The sequence below is a fragment of the Lepus europaeus genome, chromosome 3 (genome assembly GCF_033115175.1).
Source record: "Lepus europaeus isolate LE1 chromosome 3, mLepTim1.pri, whole genome shotgun sequence".
Classification (NCBI taxonomy): Eukaryota; Metazoa; Chordata; class Mammalia; order Lagomorpha; family Leporidae; genus Lepus; species Lepus europaeus.
In genome coordinates, this window is record NC_084829.1 from 85,020,873 (window position 1) to 85,044,267 (window position 23,395).

At 38.2% G+C, this 23,395-nt stretch overlaps 1 protein-coding gene across 1 annotated transcript; it reads left to right on the forward strand.

The window, feature by feature from the left end:
* The first annotated feature begins 2,680 nt into the window (after positions 1–2,680).
* SPACA1 (sperm acrosome associated 1) lies at positions 2,681–21,643 on the forward strand. The gene is made up of 7 exons (XM_062187600.1): positions 2,681–2,903; positions 9,007–9,063; positions 12,487–12,588; positions 13,357–13,463; positions 13,998–14,133; positions 20,795–20,915; positions 21,487–21,643. The coding sequence occupies exons 1-7, from the start codon at positions 2,681–2,683 to the stop codon at positions 21,641–21,643; spliced, it is 903 nt and encodes a 300-aa protein (XP_062043584.1).
* Positions 21,644–23,395: the final 1,752 nt, after the last annotated feature.

Below are 23,395 nucleotides of genomic sequence, written 5' to 3' on the forward strand. Positions count from 1 at the left end.
CCACTTATTCTTGAGGACAGATATATTACACTTTTCCTGATAACATATATGAGTAATGATAATTTTAGGTGATTTATACTGTAGCTATTATAGATACTATTCCAATATCCTTTATTTCAGAGCCAAATCTTTCAGTTCCTCTTTAAGACCCATCTGGATTCCCTTTGGAGCTGTTTACTTATTACAGCATTAATGTTTCCTTGGGTTAAATTACATAACTCAGTTTCTGTGTTTTCCTCTGCTAAAAAGGATGATATCTTCAGGAAGACATAGGTCCTACAACTGATTTTGAAACATCAACAATTTTCCTGTGACAATATTATTCATCATCTTCCCCTTTTTAATGTCTCTCATAGTCTTGTCAGGAGCTCTGATATTTTAAAAAGTTTTAATTGATATAAAATACTCCCCAAATCCTCACTAATACCAGTTTGAACTATAATAGTGACCATTTTTCAGCAATTCTTTTGCTTTTGCAAAACTAGAAGCCTCTGTGAGAGACAGTATTCAAATAAACATTTCTACTTGTGCTTCAAGTCATTTACTTTTGTTATAAAACATTGGCTTTGAAGAGCCTCATACTACCATTCTGAACTACTTGCTCACCTGTTGGCCTGCTGAGTTAGGATACACAGATAAACAAATGTCCCAAAAGCCACAGTTTATGCAAATGATGCTTCATCCTTTGTATCATAGGAATTTAAACATTGAACCTCAAAGTCTGACACATTACACATTTTCCCAACAACAACTGCAGCAACAATAAATGACCTCATTGTAACTACTAGAGGAAATCAAATTTCAAATAACAAAAAAAATTTTTTTAAATATCAACTCTATATGTTTTTAGTACTGGAACTCTTAGAGTCTTAATCACCCACTTCAATGCTTCTTCATGATTAATTCTGAATTGCAAGACTAACTAAGCACTGAAAGAGTGTTCAGGAATCCTGGTTGTGAGATCCAGTGTTGCCAATAACTTGGGGGATGATCTTAGGCTTGTTGCCTAATCTCCTCAATTCTTAATCTTATTTAATAATGGGGGATTTGGCATATTAGATGATGTCTAACTTTCTTTCTTACTCAAAAAGCCTATGAGCCTATTCCTAACAAAGAAACCTGAATTAATTAGATCAGACTTCTTGAAATTAATGCCATCAATGGAAGAAACTTAATTGAATTGCATTTCTTTCTATGATATAATTGGACATATTGAACCCCATCAAGGGGGCAGTAGCGAGTTAATCACAGATTTTCTGCTGATTCAGGCGAAAATGCTAAGACTTTAAGGTATCTTTGCTTCTAGTCCGATTCAGCCTTCGTGAAAGACTTATCTTTGATAAAAGAATTGATTCTTAGTATAAGAATAGTGGATATTGAAGATGTGCAGTGAGCTCATAGGGCTCTATCCTTTACCTCTGTGCTTTTTAACGTTTTTGACGGTAACTCAAAAGAGCTATGTTTTCCAAATCAGACTTGGAGTAGATCTCTAATGCTTAGGCAACAGAACTGGGATCTAAAAGAATGTCAAAGAACCTTAAAATGGGGCCAGAGCTGTGAAATAGCTGGTAAAAGCCACCTCTGCAGTGCTGGCATCCCATAACGGCCCTGGTATAAGACCCAGCTGCTCCACTTCAGATCCAGCTCTCTGCTATGGCCTGGGAAAGCAGTGGAAGATGGCCCAAGTCCTTGGGTCCCTGCACCCACGTGGGAGACCCGGAAGAAGCTCCTGGCTGCTGGCTTGGGATCTGCCCAGCTCTGGCTGTTATAGCCATTTGGGGAGTGAACCAGCAAATGGAAGACCTTTCTCTCTCTTTCTGCCTTTGCCTCTCTGTAACTCTGCCTTTCAAATAAATAAATAAATCTTTAAAAAAAAAAAAAAACCTTAAAATTAAAGTAAGCCAAAAGCAAGAAGATGAAAATGACCAGGCTAAAATGCTAAAAATCCTATATTTTGTACCCAAAACATCAACGGTCCAAAAGCAGAATGGCAAAGAACTAGCTTGAGAACTGTTGCATCCTCTCCACTTTCCCTCCACCAAATGGAGTTCAATGAAGTTCCACATGGCTCTGGCCGTGCTGCACAAAACCGTAACACATGAACACATTCTTCACCTGCATTCGCCATGGTGTTCAACTCCACGAAAGCGCTCCCCTGTTAACTTCTACAAACCCAACCTCACCTGCATGAACGGATCTGGCTCAGGGTAAAGGCCTTCATAAGGCTATAACGAATCTGTTTTGCTACATCCACGTTGGTTATCCCGGATAAGGAATTTTGAAAGCAAGCCACATGGAAAGCACTTGAGAGTTTACATATTCTACTTCGGAAAGGAGTACATGCAAGAAAGAGAAAAGGACCCGTCTTAGCAGACAGGGCAATAGCAGGCGGCCTGGTGCCTACAGGCCTACAGGCCGCGCCGGCCGGAAGACCTCCCCGAGCCCCGGACGTGACGTAGGCGGCCCCGCGCGCCGCCCCACGCGCCCGCGTTCCAGGCCCGAGGCCCCGCGCGGCCCCGCGGGCGGCGGTGGCGGTGACGAGCGGTGACGCCTCAATGGTTGCCTGGACGCCGCGCGGGGGTTCGGAGAGCACGGGCGGGCCGTCGCACCTCTCTTCGCGTACCTCTGCTCGGGAGCAGGGCTGCGACTGCGCCGAGGGCGGCCGTCGGGGCCGAGAACCATGAGCCCCGGGGGCGCGGGCTGCTCCGCGGGGCTGCTGCTGACGGTTGGCTGGCTGCTCCTGGCGGGCCTCCAGTCCGCGTGCGGAACCAACGTCACCGCCCTCCAGGATCCCGGCCTGGCCCACGAGAGCGAGAGCGAGGGCGACAACGACGAGGAGGCCGAGAATGACAGTGAGGTGGCGGAGAACGAGGCCCCGGCCGAAGCCGCGGAGGAGGAGGATGGTGAGCGGCGCAGGCCCCGGGCGGGCACACGGAAGCCCTGGAACGGGGCACAAGCCTGGTCTTTGTCCGAGATCAACGGGAATTGTCCTGTTAACCTCACTGGAGCGCTCGCTTCCACCAGCCCTGAGTTTATCCATTTCCTGTGTCTTACGGCCTTGAAGAAGGATGGTGCTAATTCTCCAAGGCCACAGCAAGATAAATAAGCACGTACATGGAAATTGCTACAGAAATATTGCATTGCACACTGAAAAAGTTTTTTTGTTTTTTTTTTTTTTAAATATACAGGACAGGGGAGGCAGCCCTTCCACATGTTCATTTTGGATCTTGTTGCATTTTTGCTCCCCATTGTAGATTTTTCTCTTTTTGAAATTCCAAATTGTTTGACGTCCTCTTCCTTTCTGCATTTGCACTTGGGATGGGAACTCAATGGAATTCAGAATTCCCACTATTGTGACACATCTAGTGAGACCAGTATGCTGACAAAAGTGCCCAGAAGCCACATCTCAGCTCCCTGCAGTCCCCACCCTTGAACGCCTTTTGCTGCGTGGTAGGGTTTTATTTGCATGTTCAACCTTGAAAGGTCATGGTAGAAAACATCCATTCAGGGATCCAACTATTGGCTTTGTTTTGTGACGTGTTATCCAAGAGAAAACGAGCCTGGTCTTGCTACATAAATTTGCCTTATACTGCTGGCTCATTAAGCCGTAAAACTTGACAAGCGGTTATACATGCCGTATTGATTAGTAACGCGCATGCTGGTAGGTAAAAGGTCAGTTGCAGGTTTGCAGCCTTCTGCAGGAGGGTGAGCCCGTCCACCCATAAACCATCCCGCTGAGATCCTTTTAATGCCCTAGGCATTCTCATGTCTCCTCAATCTATACATGTAGAGAGAGTGCTGTGTTTATCAGCCTTTCTCTTATTTCTTGATGACAGGTAGTGACCCTCAGCAACAGAAAGAAATTGACTATCTGAAGTTAATAGTGAGATTGGGGTTTGTACTGCCCTGATAACATTACATTACAGAGAGCTTGAAAAGGTCTTTGACTTTGGAAATGTGAAAAAGAAAGATGCCAAAGAAGAGAACATGTTCTATAAACATAGTAGCTATTGCTTCATTCTAGACTTTAATTAACAGTTTTAGCTTGAAAGCATTGGAGGGATACTCTTAGCTACAAAATACTAAGTATTATTTAGGCTAAACACAGAAGATAAAGTTCTAAAAGCTTTATATTCAAATTCAAATGTAGATAAGTTACCTTTTCTCTTGGTGCTTCTGTTTTCTCATGTGGACTTCATGGAAGACCATGTCCATTCTGAAATTTTATACATACACATTCATGCATACGTACTTTTTCCTGGGGAGTGTTAAAATTCAGAATTATAACAACCTAAGGTGTCAGAGAGCTGAACATTTCCAAAATCAAAGTTAAAAACCATGCAGCTCCTTTGCCTCTCAGTGGATGGGTCAAAACAGTGATCACCATTTACTGTCGCTCCATCCATCTATCATCTGTCTATATCTATCTATATGAAGTATGTTTACATATATAGTTTTTTACATTAAAGTTATTTTACAAATCATTTACAAAAGTAAGGACAAAGGAATAGTGACTTTCTAACAACTGTTAGAAATCTTAATGAAGTTGTAAGCATGGAAGAACAAGTTTTCATTCCATATATCCTAGTTTTGTAGTTGTGCTAGTAAGGCAAAGAACTTTGAACACAACCCAAGCGCTCAACATTTAAGCATGAATATATCTATCATGTAAAGCCCAATTCCAAATTTCAAGTATGCCTCTACTAGATCATAGTTTATCATTATTCTGGTTCTTTTTGCACTTGTATCATCAAAACAATAATTTTGAAAACATACATTTTGATGAAAAGAAGAATGACATCTTTGCCCCATAATTGTAAACATTTTCATTTTTATATTTACCAACACCAATTAGAATTAGTCTAACAAAATGTATTGATTTCTACATCATCTGTTATCCTTCAGGCACCTTTATATATATGTCTGCCATTAGGATTTGTCCATTTATGAATCTTACCAAGTAAATGGTATTACATAAGCATCATATAAGAAGGAAATAATGTGATCCACATCCTTTTTAAAAAAAAAAACTCTTTTTTAGAGATTTATTTATTTATTTGAAAGGTAGAGTTTCAGAGAGGCAGAGAGAGAGAGAGAGAGAGAGAGAGAGAGAGGTCTTCTATCTGCTGGTTCACTCCCCAATTGGCAGCAACAGCTGGAGCTGTGCCAATCTGAAGCCAGTAGCCAGGAGCTTCTTCTGGTCTCCCACGTGGGTGCAGGGGCCCAAGGCCTTGGGCCGTCTTCTACTGCTTTCCCAGGCCATAGCAGAGAGCTGGATCAGAAGAGGAGCAGCGGGGACCTGAACCAGCACCCATATGGGATGCAGCACTGCAGGCATCAGCTTTACCTGCTATGTCACAGTGCCGCCTTGGCTCACATCCTTTTAATGAAACAGTATGGCCTGGGTTATTGTCACAAAATATTTCAGGATCAAGCCCTCCCTGTTGAAAGCCTAACTGAATGAGTATCATATGTCCTTTTGATTCTCTGAAATACAGTGTTTAGAAGTAGATGCTTAGAAAGGCTACATTCCCTATCAGAGTGATCAGGTTCAAGTCCCAGCTCTACTTCCAATTTTAGCAGTTCATGGCTTAAGTAAGTGGGTTCCTCCCACCCACATTTCTCTCTGCCCTTAAAATAAATAAAATTTAAGAAAATATATAATGTTCACTCATCAATTCTTGAGCCAAGGCACTCGAATATACTATGGGCATTCCAAACAGCATCTCAAACAGTGTACCAAGCACCCACCTCCCACTCATCAGTTCTTAGGCTAGAGAAAATTCATCTAGGATATTCATCTGAGATATCATTTCTTTTAAAAAATGTATTTATTTGAAAGGCAGAGTGAGAGCGAGAATAAGAGCGAGAAACATGAATGCTTCCAACTACTGGTTCTCCCCAAATGGCTACAACAGCCAGGTCTGGGCAGGGCTAAACCAGGAGCCAGGAGCAACATATCCTGGTGTCCCACAGGGGTGGCAGGAGCCTATGTACTTGGACAATCTGCTGTCTTCCCAGGTGCATTATTAGGAATGCAGGATGGGAAACAGAGTAACCAGGACTTGAAGTGACACTAATATGGGATGCCAGTGTTGTAAACCACAGCTTAACTTACTGTGTCACAACACTAGCCCCTGAGATGTCATGTCTTACTGAGATTTTGCTTATACTGTTTCAGTATCTTCAACATCATCCCATATGCTGCTATCTGTCTTTCTGTGTTCATTTTCTGATTTGTTCAATAATTGCGAAATCTTTTTCTCTGTTTTCTTCTCTGCCACTATGGGCAAAAATGAAAATTTCTGAGACCTCAGTTGTGTTCAATGAAAGCCAAAAACAGACTACAAGAAAGGTGCATCTAGATTTTTTAAAAAATCTTGCTGAAAGATACTTTTTTGGGTAATGCAATAAGAAAATAGAAGATGATGTAATAACTGTTTCATTTCACAATTACATCATCCTTCTACACAATTCCATTCATTCTTCCATTTTATTACTTCAATCTTTTTAAAACATCATTGAAGATAGTTAATGAGTAATGATGAAATAATATGATTCTGGATGTTGAAATAAAATGTTTCAAGATAAAGGAAAAATCACTAGTATGTTAGACTTATGTCCTTATACCCTTTAAGAATCTTATATATACATCTATATGTACTTTTATAGAACTTATAAAATATATCATAGGTCTTTCATATAGATATACTTTTATATTTGTAAAAGGGCTCAATACACAATAATGGCAAAACAATAATTTTAGTCTATGAAATGAGCTTTTTACTATAAAACATAACTTTTTCTCTGTAACACCTCTAAGAAAGAATAAAAGCCATGAAATATCAGCCTTACAAATCAACTCTCAAAGAAGAAACTCAAAAACTTAAATTGCACCTGATAGACACCAAAAGTTACAACAGCATGCTTTTCTGAACCAAAAAGAACATTCCAGGACCTGGCCAGAACAAAATGAGCAGGATCATTACCTGCATCTTTGTGTGTGTCAGGCTTTTATCAGTGTAGGGAGGCCTCGCTGTTTTCCTGACTGCTACTGAATGCACTGTTGAGCCTTCCATTATTAAATTAAAACAACCCTTAAGTACTTTTGGACAGCTGACTTTTCAGCTTCACCTGTAGGACTTTTTATTTCTGTAAGGTTCATTTGTTAGATTTGTCCATTATACCACCCCATCGTTTTTAGGTCCATATTTATTAACAGACATGTTTGTTATCCTTACTGGCTTTGCAGAATCCTGTATTAAGTCTGCAGGATATCAGTGTTCATTTCCAGGTCATTCATAAAAATGTTGAACAGGACTGTGCCCTGTGATACATCACTCCTCCCACATTGACATCAACACCTTAATTGGTACCTGTGGTTTTATTTGACCAGTAGGCATTTAGCCTTACGGATATTCAGATGACATGTCTCTTTTTCATTCCTAAGTGTATGATGATACATTTTTACAGCTGCCTCACTGAAGTCCAGATACATGAAGTTCCCCTGGGCCATCATTGTAAAATTCCCATCAAAAAACGCCATGCGTGACTTAATGGACACTGAAAGCAGGATGGAACATTAAAACAGAAAAGCACTTTAGAAACTACCTGACTTAATCTCATTTTTTTTTCCTCTAAGGAAACTTAAGTTAGGAGAAATTGAGTAACTTCCCCAAAGTAGTATAGATGTGGGATATTAGAGCTAATTGACTAATGTTTTTTGAAAAGAGGTTGTATTTGAAAGGAGCCCAATGCTCTTATCAAAATTTTCTGTGTTCAGGATTTGCTTTTTATTTTTATATCATATGTACCAGCAAAAAATATTCAAAGCATTTCAAGCATAAAAATATCAGTTCATAATTGATCATCATGATAGTCTAAGTCATTTATTTAACAAAGATCAAAGTATATTTGTATGCATAACGTGCTTACTGTGTGTTCAAGGTATTTTGTTTTGTGCTAATTAAGTACAGAATAAAGTGCTTATGAAATTATTAAGGTATTACAGTAGTCAAATTAGGAAAAAAATCTTAGCTACTATATTAAGTTAGTAAGAACAAAATGAGCTTGACGAGTAATTATGTTATATTAAATATTAATTAAGTATTATAGAATGCTTTCACATATACTACCTCATCCTTACAATAATCAAATGGGATAGGTTCTCTTTTTCAGATTTATTAAAGGGGTTAACTATCCCTGACAGAGTTTAATTAATTTGTTCAAACTAAAACAGCTACATTAGTGGTGGAAGTAGCTCTTTGGACTCCAAGTTCAATGCATTTTCCCATGTGATTTATTGTCCCAAAATATAATGCTTTTTAAAGATTATCTTTTAATACCTCATGTTATATTTTTTAATTGAAATTTTAGTATAATCTGAGCTTTTAAAAATTAACTATATACTAGAATTAGTAGATATCATAAAAAACTTCATAATGATTAGGGAGGAGATGTAATTTAAAACCCAGAATATTTGACTTTTCAGGTAATTATATTCCTACTTCATCATGCTAAATAAGTGTGTGGAAGTAAATTCTTTGAAATATGGAAAAATAACACCTTAACTTGGGAAAATGAATAGAAATAATCTAGTGCACTCTGGTATAAAGACTTTTTTTGGATGGAAATTACATACTTCTTTTTTTTGGAAAATAGAGAAAAGAAAAATATGGCTCTTAGAATTGGTAGGCTTTTTTTGTCTGATCTTCAATAGAATTTTAGCTCATGATGTATTAACTGATGAGAAAATTACATATAAGCTTTAAATATAAAAATTTTTTGCAGGCTGCTTGCTAATTTAATATACTTCTTAAAATATTTTAATTTCATTTGATGATTATGGAAGATATAGTAGGAATAACATTGCTTTTCTGATTAAATAGACAAAATCATAAATGTTTACTGCCCATCTAAATATCCATCTACCCCCAAGTTAGAATTTTTTTCACTTAGACAAGTTTTCAGGTGGTTAAATAATATGTCTTTATACTTTGTGTTTAGCTTCGAATAAGACAGTAGTCAAAGAAGTAGAATTTGGAATGTGCACCGTTACCTGTGGTAAGTAGCATAAAGCACATCAATGAATCATAGTGTAATCTGGAGGGGGCAGCGGAGGAAGTAAGAGCAGATAGTCCAGCAATTATTTATGTGTAATTTGTGTACTTTCATCTCTCATTGTTTTCTATTTCTAATAAGTATGATTTACACACAACACTCAGGCTGATTTCTTTAAAAGATAAGACAACTTCAGTTCATTACCTTTAAGTCTTATTTTTAGCCAGCTCTTTAGTTTTCCTTTGGCATATAAAGTGCTTTTACCAAACTAAAATTTTCTCTACCTCACAGATGTTCAGTTGATGGAAAGTTTTCCAATGCATCTCACAGATGTCTTCCCATATATTGTGTTGGCAAATCTATCAAGAAAATTGCTTATTTGTAATAGTCTATTCTAAATTCTGCATTTCACCAATTTGTATGTCATATCTTAGAGAAAACAGGTATTGGCTTTACAGAGAATATAATGTTCAAAGACCCTGACTTATTTTGATCATTACATGGATAGTAATTGGACATGCTGAAATAGCACAGTGAGTCTGAAACACATGCACTAAGTACCTAAGGGCTCCTTGAAACATAAATACCTGGGCTGCCCTGAGTGTCAAATTCTTTAGATCTCTGAAATGCTCTGAGAATTTGCACTTCCACTAAGTTTCCAATGAAGCTGATGATGCTCGTTAGAGGAACATCTTTTTTTTTTTTTTTAAGATTTATTTATTTATTTGAAAGGCAGAGTTACAGAGGCAGAGGAAGCGGGGAAGAGAGGGGGGAGAGAGAGAGAGAGAGAGAGAGAGAGAGAGCGAGCAAGCAAGCTTCCATCTGTTGGTCACTCCCCAAATGGCCACAACAAAGCCTGGAGCCAGAAGCTTCTTCCGGGTCTCCTGCATGGGTATAGAGATCCAAGCACTTGGGCCATCTTTTCCTGCTTTCCCAGGTGCATTATCAGGGAACTGGATCAGAAGTGGAGCAGCTGAAACTTGAACTGCTGCCCATACGGGATGCCAGCATTACAGGTGGTGATTTTACCCACTACACCACAGCGCTGGTGCAAGAGGGCCATCCTTTTAAAAGCCACTTCCATAGCCTAGGGTGCTGAGAAGACAACAAATGAATCACAGTTGAATTAAGTTCATTCTAACTAGAATCATCCCTGAAAAAGATGCAGTGATGAGAGGGAAAGAAAAACAATATCTAGAGGGTACAGAGTGGTGGGAAGGGGTGGGGATTCGAAAAGCAAGTGATGGGCCAAGTGATAGGGTCTCTGACACATGGGGAGACATGGATTGAGTTCCCAGCTCTTGGCCATTTTGGACATTTGGGGACCAGTGGATGGCAGAAATTTCTCTCTCATTTAAAAGAAAAAAAATTAACCATTTTTAAGTGTAGAATTCAGTGGCCTTAGCACATTCACATTGTTGTACAACTGTCACTACCACCCATCTCTAGAACTTTTTCATCACCCAAAACTGAGATTTTACACCCATTAAAAACTAATTCTTTCCAGTGCCTGGCAATCACTGTTCTTACTATCTCTTGAGATAGTCTTAAATGTATTTTTTGTCTTAACTTCTTAGTGAGTCAGAGTCAAAATGAAAGCAAGCTATATAGTAAACCTGCAATTACTCATTCATAGTTTATATCTTTTTTATGCTTCTTGAGAAATTTTCACAGGTAGAGAATTGTTTTTGTGATAGTTTTGGTAGTTGATACTGTTCTCTATTACTTAAAGACATGTATTCTAAATTGTATATTTATTATTTCAGCAAATAAGTCTTTGGTTTTCCATAAAACATTTTGCCAACTGTGCATCAGCCATTGTTACTGCTGCCTGGGATCCGGCAGGGAACAAAGCACACCAAGCTCCTGCCTTTCAAGGAGGGTCTCTTCCATAGGGGCATCCAGACAAATGATGTGTCAGAGATGCAGTATGTGAGATAGAACAAAGAAAGCAGTATTCATTTCTAACATTCTAAAAATATTTTAAATTTATAACAGAGTTATTTAGAAGATAAAAATCCTTTGCTGAAATCCTACTTAACTCCTAAAACAGTATTTTAGCAGTCAAAGGTTTTTTTTTTAAATATATCCCGGCAGATTTCTAGGTGTTACTGGGACTTACAGAAAATCTCACACCTACACACATCTCAAACAACTGTATTTGTCTAAATAAGTAAATACATAAAATATCTGCTTAGAAAATATTTATGCAGTTCAGAAAGGTTGTGTTTCTAAAGAGACACTTTTCATGTACTTACTTAACTGGAGCCATACTGCTGCCATTGTCAACTATTTTTTTTTTCTTATCAATAAGATCTTTCCTTTGCCATCCTACTGTTGTCTTGTCTCAAATGGAGTCCTCTACTCCAAGGGTGGCCAATGGAATGATTGCATCAGCATCACCCTAGAGCTTATAAAAAATGGGGAATATCAGTGCTACTCAAGATCAGAAAACCATTTTCATAAGCCCTCCAGTTGGAGGAGCACTATTGAAAGCCATCTCTAGTCTCCAACCTTCCCTTGCCCCTGAGAATGGGTCTGATAATTAACATCCTGCAGGGGCTGACAGAGGGAATCTGGTAGACAAGGAAATCTGTCAACATAGATTTTTCCTTAGCCTGTTACTATGCAGGCTTATCACAGGACATGATTCAGCTTGTTATCATCCTCAAGTCTGGTGATGAAAGACAAACTCTGGAGATGTGGGATCCAGCGTGTCATGCTTGAAATAAAGATTTGGTTATTAATATCATGTCCTGTCTATATTTAATATGGAGACCTTATCAATATAAATATTTTAAAATCACTTATGATAAAATATGATTTTGAAATTTCCTCCAGAAGCTCTCCCCACCATGCCAAAGTTGCATGGTCAAATAAATTTGGGAAACACTGTGTGCTGCTCTGTGTCATTTAATTTAAGATTCTATTCACTATAAAAAGTACATTTTATGTACTCTAACAAGTAAAAATGCTGCAAATTAATTTATGACATGCCATCAATGTAGTCTGACTTCGAGTATGTGAAAATGTAAAATTTTACATCTTAGGCCAATTAAAATTTGCATACACTAGCACACTAATTTATCAGCATATTAAAAGTTATCAAAAAATTCTATAGTGGAGAGATTCCTTTTATTTTATTTTAATGCACCATTTCCAAATGTATGTAATCATGGAATCTTTTCTCTAATAGCAACAATAAGAGAAATTAGTGTGTCACATTAAGTCATTTCAAAAATGCTATCTTATGAAGTAATTCAAAATGAGGGTCCTAAAAACATTTGTTATTATACTGTATTTAGGAATGTATTTTCTGAAATTAGAAAAAAATCTCAAAAAGAAAACCAAAAAGATGTAGGTGGAAATGTAAAAGCATATTTCAATGTGTGTCTTTGTAACATTTGCCCTTTTTTCTTACTGAAGGTGTTGGTATTAGAGAAGTAATATTAACAAACGGATGCCCAGGAGGAGAATCCAAATGCATTGTTCGGGTAGAAGAATGCCGTGGACCAGTAGACTGTGGCTGTGAGTTGGATTTCTACTGGAGGGGGACTCTATTGGAGAGAGACTCTATTGGAGGTTGTACTCTATTGGAGCAGGAGAGTCGGCTCTGGGAAAATATCCATAAACTCAGGTTTCCATGGAGTGGAAGGAGACAATCAATTGATACATTGAAAGGAAATCATGATAACATTTTAAATTCCACCTTTTCCTTAGTTGTAGCTCTGAGTAACCTTCTGCTTTGCGTTGTTCAGTGATATCCAAAATTTAGCACCTATCCTCTGTAATATGCTGGACCCTTACAGTACTCAGGGCCCATGATTGAGGCTACCCTAGAGGGAAATCCTTTTGATGCTTTGATCGTGCCATTTTGTAAGAAAATTGGTAAACCTTCAATTGGGAGCTATGAGAGTTGATCTGATTTAAAGGGTGCTGATCCTAGACCAAACAATCTCTAATGAGAATCCCCAGCTATTATATTGGAAGCCAGTAGTAGACTTCACAATTTACTCAAACAAATCACTATTGATTGCCCTGTCTCTTCTTCACCATTTATTCTACACAAAGAGCAGAGAGCCATGCTGTCTCTTCACCTGCTTCTCTTGGTTGCCTGTGTCTTTGCATCCATTGGTGCTTTGCTCCTCTACACTCAGACTCACAGTTAAAAGTTTGATAACTTCCGGCATATAGTTGATTATTAAAATTTGGAGTGGCTTTTAAAAGTAGCATTGTGTGTAAACCAATGTATAATGCCTACTGGTGCTTATGTATTTAATTTTTCTTTTTATTCAGGGGGTAAACCAATTTCAGAAAGTCTTGAAAGTGTTAGATTGGCGTGTGTTCATATATCTCCTACAAATCGTTTTAAATATATGTGGAAAGTTCTAAGGCCAGACCAAGTAAGTAGTGAATGTATGTAATCTGGTACTTCCTACTGAGTGATAAAATTTGTTTCCCAGTTCTTATGACTCTTAGAAAAATGTCTTTAAAAGCAGTTCACAAAAATGAATTAAAAGTCATACAATGTTGTTATTATTGGAATTTGAATTTTTTTATGATTTAGTAGGACTAAGACTTTGCATATGTCTTAAGGCCAACTATAGTTTGAATTTTCACAAAGAGGCATTGACATTGTATAATGATAACAGTAGCCATGCCAGACATACACCAAGAGTTGGAGTCTCTTTTAATACACAAACAACCCTCTGAGGTAATTCCTAGCAGTATACCCACTTCACAGAGAAGTGAGGTGTACAGAGTAATTTGTCCATAGTCACATGAGCAAGAAGGTAGGGTTGGGATTTGAAGTCTAGAAATGATTAATTATTGTACTAGATTAGGAGAGACAATGATTCCTCTTTTATTATGGGGAATGGTTTCCTGATCTTAAATGTAGTGAAGAATATTGTTACTTTGTTATCTTTTTAAAATAGCAACCTATTGTGCTTGCAAATGATTCAGCAATCCTGGAAGTACACAGGGAAATGCATCCCTTGGCTTTCGAGTGTGACACGCTGGATAATAGTGAACTGGTAGCATCTATTAGATTCACAATCTATACAACAAATGGTAAGTGCCCAGCCATGCTTCTGTTTGCTTTTACCCCTAGCTTTGAAGAGCATCACATTCACCTCTAGCCCCACTCCACAGCTTTTGTTTCAGATCAGGGCCAGGGCTGGCAAAAGAATCTGCATTTCTGCTGGCTGGTAGACAACACTTTGAGAACTATTGGCTTACATCATTTAACTTTTTTCTACCAGATAGCACTTAATTTCTTTTTCATAGAATCAAACATGCCTCACTTTGGGAAAGTGGTTGTATTAGTCAGAGTTGTGTTATTACCTGAGGCAGCTAATTTTCTAAAGAGAAGTTTGTTTAGCTCACAGTATTGATGGCGTAGCACAGTCTATGTGAGGGCTGCCCTTGGCTGCGACACCTCATGGTGTGGATAGCACTGGTGTGTGGGAACAAAGCAAGTGATTACATCTTGAACCACAGAGAGAGAACTGCCATCCTACAGCCCCTTCTGAAGGCATGCCCCAATTATCTTAGGACTTATTAAGTCTACATTTTTTTTCCTTTGGCTTCTCCCAGTAGAAATATCTTGAGGACCAAGCCTCCAGTTACATTGAGCCCTTGGGGAACCCTCAACCCACATCTAAACCATAGCACTGGCATATTCCTAAAGTATCTCCAAAGAACAGTCATCTAAGCTGAATTATATTCTTATTTTTTACTTTTCATTGTAAGAGTGAAAAGAATAAATGGAATTCTACACTTAGAAAAATCTTGGTAGAGTAAAATAAACAAACATGAGATGACAGAGCAAGTCTTTTTAAAATTTGTTCATGGCTTAATAATACAGTTCTTGTTATATGCCATAAAATGCAAATCCTGTCCTCCACATAATTTTACATTTTAGAAACTGGGTCTCCCTTATGAGGTGGATCCATGCACATCTTTTCTATTTAATCTATGATGTCTTCTATATAGCATAATTATTTTTGTTGATTGCTCTTAACTTTTTTTATTGTTGTTGTCTTTGTTGTTAATGGTGCAGGAGATTTGGTCACAGGTTCCTTTGAGCATCCAATCGAGCAGAAGCCTCTTCCCAGAAAGATATTCACATGTCAAATATATCAAAAGTTATGTTTAATTTTAAGGAGTTTATGGATTTCTTCAAGCTATTTCCAAACCCCTGGAGAAGAGCCTCTAATATAGTCTAGAGATACCACACAACAAAGCACCCTTTCTTGAAATGAAAGCAGGTTAAAGTGTTTAAGGATGGTATTTAAAAATAAACTACTTACTATTTAAATTTTCTTTGCTATGCTGATTAGTTACTTAAATCCATCTTCATGGTAAAAGCTTATAATCACCTCTCCATTGGTTTATCAGTTGTCAGTAAAGGATAATGTCAGTTTAAAAAAGGACAAAAGAAAACCAAAACACCATGAAACTAAAAAAGTATCTCAGGGAGCTTAGCTGATGGTAGCGAAGGTGTCTGGGACCATTGTCAATCTTTGTCCCCTGTTAGGACTCTCTCATAGTGAAGTCCTCTCGGGAACAGAAGGGAACATGCATTTGCTAGAGTGGAAGCTGAAGGCTGGAATATCGTTCCCCAAATGCCAGACCTTTATTTAGACAAAGTTCGGGGCTGCTCTCATCTCAGTACTTTCACTAACTGATATTCTCAAATATTCTCTAAATATTCTCAAAACACTTTGGTATCTATTGGTTTCTTCTAAATTGGGTACACTTTTTGGTTGTTTAGATATCAAATAAATGTTTTGGCTAGAATTGTCCATGCAATATGGTACCGGCTTGACACAAACACCTAATTGAAAGCTAGTCACCCACTGCTTGTGTGTTGAGTTTAGTATTAGTACATATTTTGTATTTTTATCTATCAACAAGATATTGTATCTCCTCATTATCAAAACTGAGCTGGGAAGAGCAAATTACATGCGACTGAAGGATTAAATCAGGGATAGGGTTGGGGAGGGGGAGGTTATAGAATATCTAACTTGTTACTTTCCTTTTCCATGAAATTCTTTAACTAGATTCTTACCATGTGATAAAGTTAATAAAACAGAAAAAAAGAAATATTTTTAGGGTAAACATGATTTAATTAATGAAAAATTCCCATTCATTCCCTATATATCAGATTACTCCCACAACAGCTGTCTTTCAGAATTAGTCATTGTGATGGGTTGAATTGTGTTTACCACAAAAGATACTTTGAAGTCCTAGCCCCCAGTACTCAAAATTTGGTCATATTTGGAAATAAGTTCATTGCAGATATAATTAGTCAAGATGAGATCATATTAGAGTAGGCCTTTTTTTAAAAAAAAGATTTATTTATTTTGAAAGAGTTACAGACAGAGAGGGAGAGACAGAGAGAGAGAGAGAGAGAGAGATCTTTACTTGTTCACTCCCCCAGATGACTGTAACAGCCAGGGCTAGGCCAGGGTAAAGCCAGGAGCCAGGAGCCAGGAGCTTCTTCTGGGTCTACCACATGGTGGCAGGAGCCCAAGTAATTGGACCACCTTCAGCTGCTTTTCCCAGAAGCATTAGCAGGAAGCTGGATAGGAAGTGGAGTAGCTGGAACATGAACTAGCACCCCACGGGATGCCAGCATCACAGGCAGTGGCTTTACCTGCTGTGCCACAACTCCAGCCCTTAGAGTGGACCTTAATACAATACGGTCATGACCTTACAGGAAGAGGGAAATTTGGGTTGGGGGAGGGAGGCGAGAAAAAGATACACAGGAGAAGACAGCCATGTCAAAACAGAGACAGATTAGAGTCATGTTACCCCAAGCCAAGGAATGTCTGGTGCTACCGTACTAGCAAGGATCCTCCCTTTTAGCTTTACAAGGGAGCATGATTGCCAATACCTCATTTCAGACTTCTAGCCTGCAAACATTTGAGATGATGAATTTACTTTTTTTTTCTTTTTTTTTTTTTTTTTTTTTGACAGGCAGAGTGGACAGTGAGAGAGAGACAGAGAGAAAGGTCTTCCTTTTTGCCGTTGGTTCACCCTCCAATGGCCGCCGCGGTAGCGCGCTGCGGCCGGCGCACCGCGCTGATCCGATGGCAGGAGCCAGGTGCTTCTCCTGGTCTCCCATGGGGTGCAGGGCCCAAGCACTTGGGCCATCCTCCACTGCACTTCCTGGCCACAGCAGAGAGCTGGCCTGGAAGAGGGGCAACCGGGACAGGATCGGTGCCCCGACTGGGACTAGAACCCAGTGTGCCGGCGCCACAAGGCGGAGGATTAGCCTAGTGAGCTGTGGCGCCAGCGAATTTACTTTTTTTTTTAAGTCACCCAGTTTGTGGCACTTTGTCATAGTGGCCCTAGGAAAATAATACATACCTAAGATAAGATTATCTGAAATGTGAGACTATTAAAATACAGCCTATTTTTCATGAGAAATTGTTAATGAAATTCAGGCTTTTTTTTTTAAACTAGATATAAAATAGTCTTGGTTACCCTTGTGAGAAGGATACCATTGGAGTGAACTAATATCTTTATATGCTTCACTCTTTTTTTACCCTTTCTTGGCTAATGTTACAGGGTAAAGGATAAATGGAAATTATTTTTGTATTTCTGCTCCTCAGGTTTGAGTCCTAAAAGGTGTCTTTTATTACATTTTTTAAAATCCCACCACTTAGTAAATCTAAAATTATTTAAAATATGGAAATTTTAAGAATCAAATCATGTTGGAATAGAAATATAATTTCTCTAACATACTTGGAACTATTTATTGAGATCACTAAAATGAGTTTATAGTTTTAGAATTACTGAGAATTGAAAGTTATAATACATGATGTTTAAAGGATAGGTAAAAACTCAAAAAAATAAGTTGTTGAGATTTCCCAGATAGAGTGGTATTTAAAGAAATTAAAACAGTAGAGTAGTAGAGTATTACATTAAAACAGTAGAGTAACTTGCTCTAAACATCAAATCCCTCTTCACTGAGGATCACTCACCTGTGTAATTTGGTATTTGGATCAGGTGGCCTCTATGGCTGTTTCTCATGTGAATCTTTTATGATTCTTGAATTTGGGGACTAGAAAGAGCCATAAAATTTACTGTATATGAGTGAAATTGACAGCTCTATTTGATTACTCTTTATAGCCTTTGTCATACTCCTGCTGAACTATGGTCTTAATATTTTTCACTTGTGGAACTCTTTATTTAGTGTGGAGCATTAATTTTTTAATGCAAATTAAAAAATTATCTCAAAAATAAAAAAAATTAAAACAGAGAAAACTCCATATTTCACTAATACTTGACATAGATTAGCTCTTCACAGTCTAACAGTGCTATAGCACATTTGGTAGACTGGTTTGTTTCTTCAGCGGCCTTATTTGCAGAAAGACCGGAAAGATAGGTTAGAGTGTACCTGATTTAAGAATGAAATGGAGACATCTATACAGAAAACAATGAACCTCACTCCCTGCCTTATATCATACACAAAATTTAGGGATGTGTCATAGTTCTAGGTGTAAAATCTAAGCTCATAAAGCTTTAGGAAGAAATCTTAGAAGAATATCTGTATGAGTCAAGATTAGGCAAAGGCTTCTTAGGCTTGACTCAGAAAACAGTCACCATAAAAGAAAGCTTTGGGTGAGTTAGAGTTCAACATAATTGAAAATTGTAACTCATTAAAATAAATAATTAGGAAAACAAATAGGAAGCCAAAATCTAGGAGAACACATTCACAGAACACATGATTGCACAGCCATATAATCAGTTTGGGAAAGGTCTCACGGTTTCTTAGAAAACCAAGCATGTGTCTATTTTATGGCCCAGCAGTTCCACTCTTAAATACTTATTCAAGAGAAATTAAAATATATGTTCACAGCATGGTTTCTGTTAGATACACAAAGAAGCTTTTTTTCTTTATAATAATCCACAATGGAACATCCTAAGTATCAACTAGTAAAAGAATGAACAAACAGTTAACATAGAATACAAAAAAAAAAGTTTAAGAATGAAATGGACATCTTGTAATTTGATTGTTGTGTTCAGCCCTTGTTCATACTCCGGTGGAACTGTGGTCTTGCTGCTTTTTACTTGTTGAATATTATGGTTAGTGGTGAAGTAGGCCTGTGATTATAGAGTGGATTGAAAGTATGTCTTTGCTGGGGCTGACGCCGTGGCTCACTTGGTTAATCCTTCACCTGCGGTTCCGGCATCCCATATGGGTGCCAAGTTCTAGTCCCGGCTGCCCCTCTTCCAGTCCAGCTCTCTGCTGTGGCCCAGGAAGGCAGTGGAGGATGGCCCAAGTGCTTGGGTGCCTGCACCTGCATGGGAGACCAGGAGGAAGCACCTGGCTCCTGGCCTCGGATCGGCATAGCTCTGGCTGTGGTGGCCATTTTGGGGGTGAACCAACAGAAGGAAGACTTTTCTTTCTGTCTCTCTCCCTCATTGTCTAACTCTATCTGTCAAATAAATAAAAAAAATTAAAAAGAAAGTGTGTCTTTGTAAAAATTAAAGAAAAAAGAAAGGAAGGACAGTAGGAGGGGGACTAAGAGAGGGAAAGCAAAGGGAGGGAAGTATGGTTCTCTTCCTAGAACTGTACCTATGAAATACATAAAATCTGTTCTCTTAATAAAAATTTTAAAATAAAGAAAAGGATAAAAAATGAGTAAACAAATGGTGGAATAGTACTTTGTAATAAAAAGAAAAAACCTATAGTTACGTGTAACAGTATTGGTGAATCTCTAAACCATTATATTCTGAGTTTTATTTATTTTTTAAGATTTATTTTATTTATTTGAAAGACAGAATTACAGAGAGAGGTGGAGACACAGAGAGAGGTCTTCCATCTGCTGGATCACTCCTCAGATGGCTGCAACGGCCGGAGCTGAGCTGATCCAAAGCCTGGAGCCAGGAGCTTCTTCCAGGTCTTCCACATAGATGCAGGGGCCCAAGGATTTGGGCCATCTTCTACTGCTTTCCCAGACCGTAGCAGAGAGCTGGATTGGAAGAGGAGCAGCCAGGATTTGAACCAGTGCCCATATGAGATGCTGGCGCTTCAGGACAGGGCTTTAACCCGCTGCACCATGGTGCTGGCCCTATATATGCTGAGTTTTAAAAAAGCTTTAGACAAAAGAGTAAATAGTGTATGTTTCCATTCGTATTCTAGAATCTACAGTGGGAAGGAAAGTCAGGATAGTAGTTGCCACTGGAAGATGTAGTAGTGATTAACCAGAAGGGGCATGAGGGAACTTTCCAGGGCACACTATTACTCTGTGTCTGATAGGCATTTCATTACATGTGTGCATTTGAATTTGCCAAAACTGAGCAGATGTACTTAGGATCTTTGTGCAATCCATTGTGTATAAATTTAAAGAAAAAATAAACATGTATTTAACTCTATTGATGTTATTGCCAGAGAATTTGGGGGTAAGTTTGTAGACATCTGCAGATGATACTGAAATGCTTAAAAAATAAAATGAGTTTCTGAATTTGTATAGCAATGGATAGATTAATAGTAAAATATTAGTGGTGGTCTTACAAGATGTTCATTGTTAAATTCTTTCAACTTTCTGTGTGCTTGAAAAGGACATATCAAATGTACAGATCAAGTTCATTAATAATATTCTTTTCTGTAGTTCTGTTTTTTTCTAGAGTTGTTTTTCAAATATAAAATTTCTATTTAGATATCTGTTTCCTTCCTTTCCAGTAGTAGTAATCACCAGGTGTGTGTTTTTTCTAGAATTACAGATGAGAAGATCAAGTCGACCTGACACAGATGCAGTCCTAGTTTTTGTGCTGACCACGGGAGTTATTATCTGTATATTTGTGATCTTTGTATTGATCTTCATAATTATTAATTGGTAGGTGAATGGCTGGAATGCATCATTATCTTTGATTGCCATCCTTCTCATCTTCTTCTCCCCCATTCCCCTCATTCAATGAATTGCAAAATCCTGCCCATCATGCCTCCTACACGTGTATTGAAGCTGTCCAGCTCCCTTCATTCTTCCTAGGATTATCATAGCTGAGGCCACCCCATTTCTTATGTGGATACTTATCTAAATAATCTCATGACTTTCTTCTTAGGCCATGAGAATTTTTAAATGTAATTTTTACAATTTTAAAAGATAATTGCTAAAAAATTTTATTGATTGAATATTTGTGCTGTCCAGTTGTAGTTCTCACAACTTTAAAACTTGGTTATTGTAACCTACAATTTCATTTATATGAGAATATTTGTAATACATAATATTACACCGTAATGAGTCTAAAGATTCATCTACTATTGCAATCCAGCTGATGCAGCACAATTGAAAACTAAGTTGTGAACAAAAGGCAATGCTAAATATAGAAAATGTAACTATAATTCTATTTAATGTTAGTTTTCCTTCATATTATTGTTTTTGTTTTTCCTTTTGTTTTTTCTTCCAGGGCAGCAGTGAAAGCTTTCTGGGGGGCGAAAGCCTCTATGACCGAAATACATTCTGAGATGAGTTCTATGAGGTATAAAGATTCAACTTCTCTTGACCAATCACCAACAGAAATACCCGGACATGAAGAAGATGCTTTAAGTGAATGGAATGAATGATGTATGGATGGTATATGAAAAAACAAAGAATATTAGAGAATATCAGATTCATTATTATAAAAATAAAATATATACTGAATTACTTTAATAATGTTGCAAAAGATTTCCTACAGTAATGCAGTATGAGGCCAGGGCTATGCATCATTGTGGTACACTTGTCCAAAATGTTGTTCTTATCATTTACCATTTGAGATAAGTGGGGATATTTATCTAGATGTATACACAACAAATCTTCTCTACATGTTTTTGATCACTTTCATCATTTTTTTTTTTTGACAGGCAGAGTTGAGAGAGAGATGTGTCAGTGAGACAGGCAGTGAGAGAGAGAGAGACAGAGAGAAAGGTCTTCCTTCTGTTGGTTCACCCCCCAAATGGCCGCTATGGCCGGCGCACTGTGCCAATCCAAAGCCAGGAGCCAGGAGCTTCCTCCTGGTCTCCCATGTGGTGCAGGACCCAAGCACTTGGGCCATCCTCCACTGCCTTCCCGGGCCACAGAAGAGAACTGGACTGGAAGAGGAGCAACCAGGACAGAACCAGCGCCCCAACCGGGACTAGAACCCGGAGTGCCAGCGCCGCAGGCAGAGGATTAGCCTAGTGAGCTGCGGCGCTGGCCAACTTTCATCATTTCTAAGGTGATTTCCTTTCTGTCCTAAAAAGGACATAGCTTTGCAAAGTAAACTTCCTACTGTGCTCACCCCTCACCAAACCCTGCTGGAGAACTGGATTGAACTTACTGAAACTATCACATTTTAGAATCTCTGGAGGGCATGTGTCTTACAAAGCATCATTTGCAAAACATGAAAAATAATAACAGCCAACATTTGATGACTGCTACATACCAATCATTGCTCAAGGTCTTTTTAACATATTAGGTAGTTTAATTATGGTTTCATATGAGAACTATTGAAGAACTGGAAAGGAGCTTGGAGGTCAACAAGGAAATTATGTGAATTTAAAACACCCCATTTTTCTCACAGAAATACTGAATGAAGCTTTTTCTTTTTTCAAATTTTATTTGAAAGGTAGAAAAACAGAGAGTCAGAGGGATCTTCTATACTGGTTTACTTTCCAGGTGTCTACAACAGTCAGGAATGGCCAGGTTGAAGCCAGCTCTCCTGTGTTACAGGGACCCAAGTACTGCCTCATTGCACATTAGTAGGATGCTGGATCAGAAATAAAGTAGCGAAGTACTCCCAATATGGGATGTGAGTGTCCCAAGTGGCACTTACCCTTTGAATCACCATCCCCCTTTTTCTGATTTACCACTGATAAATGTCTTCACTGTACTTAGAATGCAGGTGATAATATTTCAGAACCAAGTTACTTATTTCTGAACATCACTACTCTTTTGTGCTGTGTCAGTATGTGATACAGTTATGACAAGCTATTAAGGTATTAAGGCATGAGGTAATTTGGTTCAGTCAATTTTATCAGAAATTAGTTTTTTAAACTTTTATTTTATAAATATAAATTTCCAAAGTACAACTTTTAGATTATAGTGGATTTCGCCCCCCCATAACCTCCCTCCCACCCACAACCATCCCATCTCCCACTCCCTCTCCCATCCCATTCACATCAAGATTCATTTTCAGTTATCTTTATATATAGAAGATCAATTTAGTATACACTAAGTAAAGATTTCAACAGTTTGCACCCACACAGAAACACAAAGTATAAAGTACTATTTGAGTACTAGTTATACCATTAGAGGTTATTATAGCATAAAATTTACTTTCATTTTTTTCCATGTAG

Excerpts from the sequence above, each read along its gene's own strand:
- SPACA1 (XM_062187600.1), top strand. The coding sequence starts at position 2,681 with ATGAGCCCCGGGGGCGCGGGCTGCTCCGCGGGGCTGCTGCTGACGGTT. Across the intron at positions 2,904-9,006 it reads AGCCGCGGAGGAGGAGGATG|CTTCGAATAAGACAGTAGTC; the intron begins GTGAGCGGCGCA and ends CTTTGTGTTTAG. Across the intron at positions 14,134-20,794 it reads CACAATCTATACAACAAATG|AATTACAGATGAGAAGATCA; the intron begins GTAAGTGCCCAG and ends TGTTTTTTCTAG.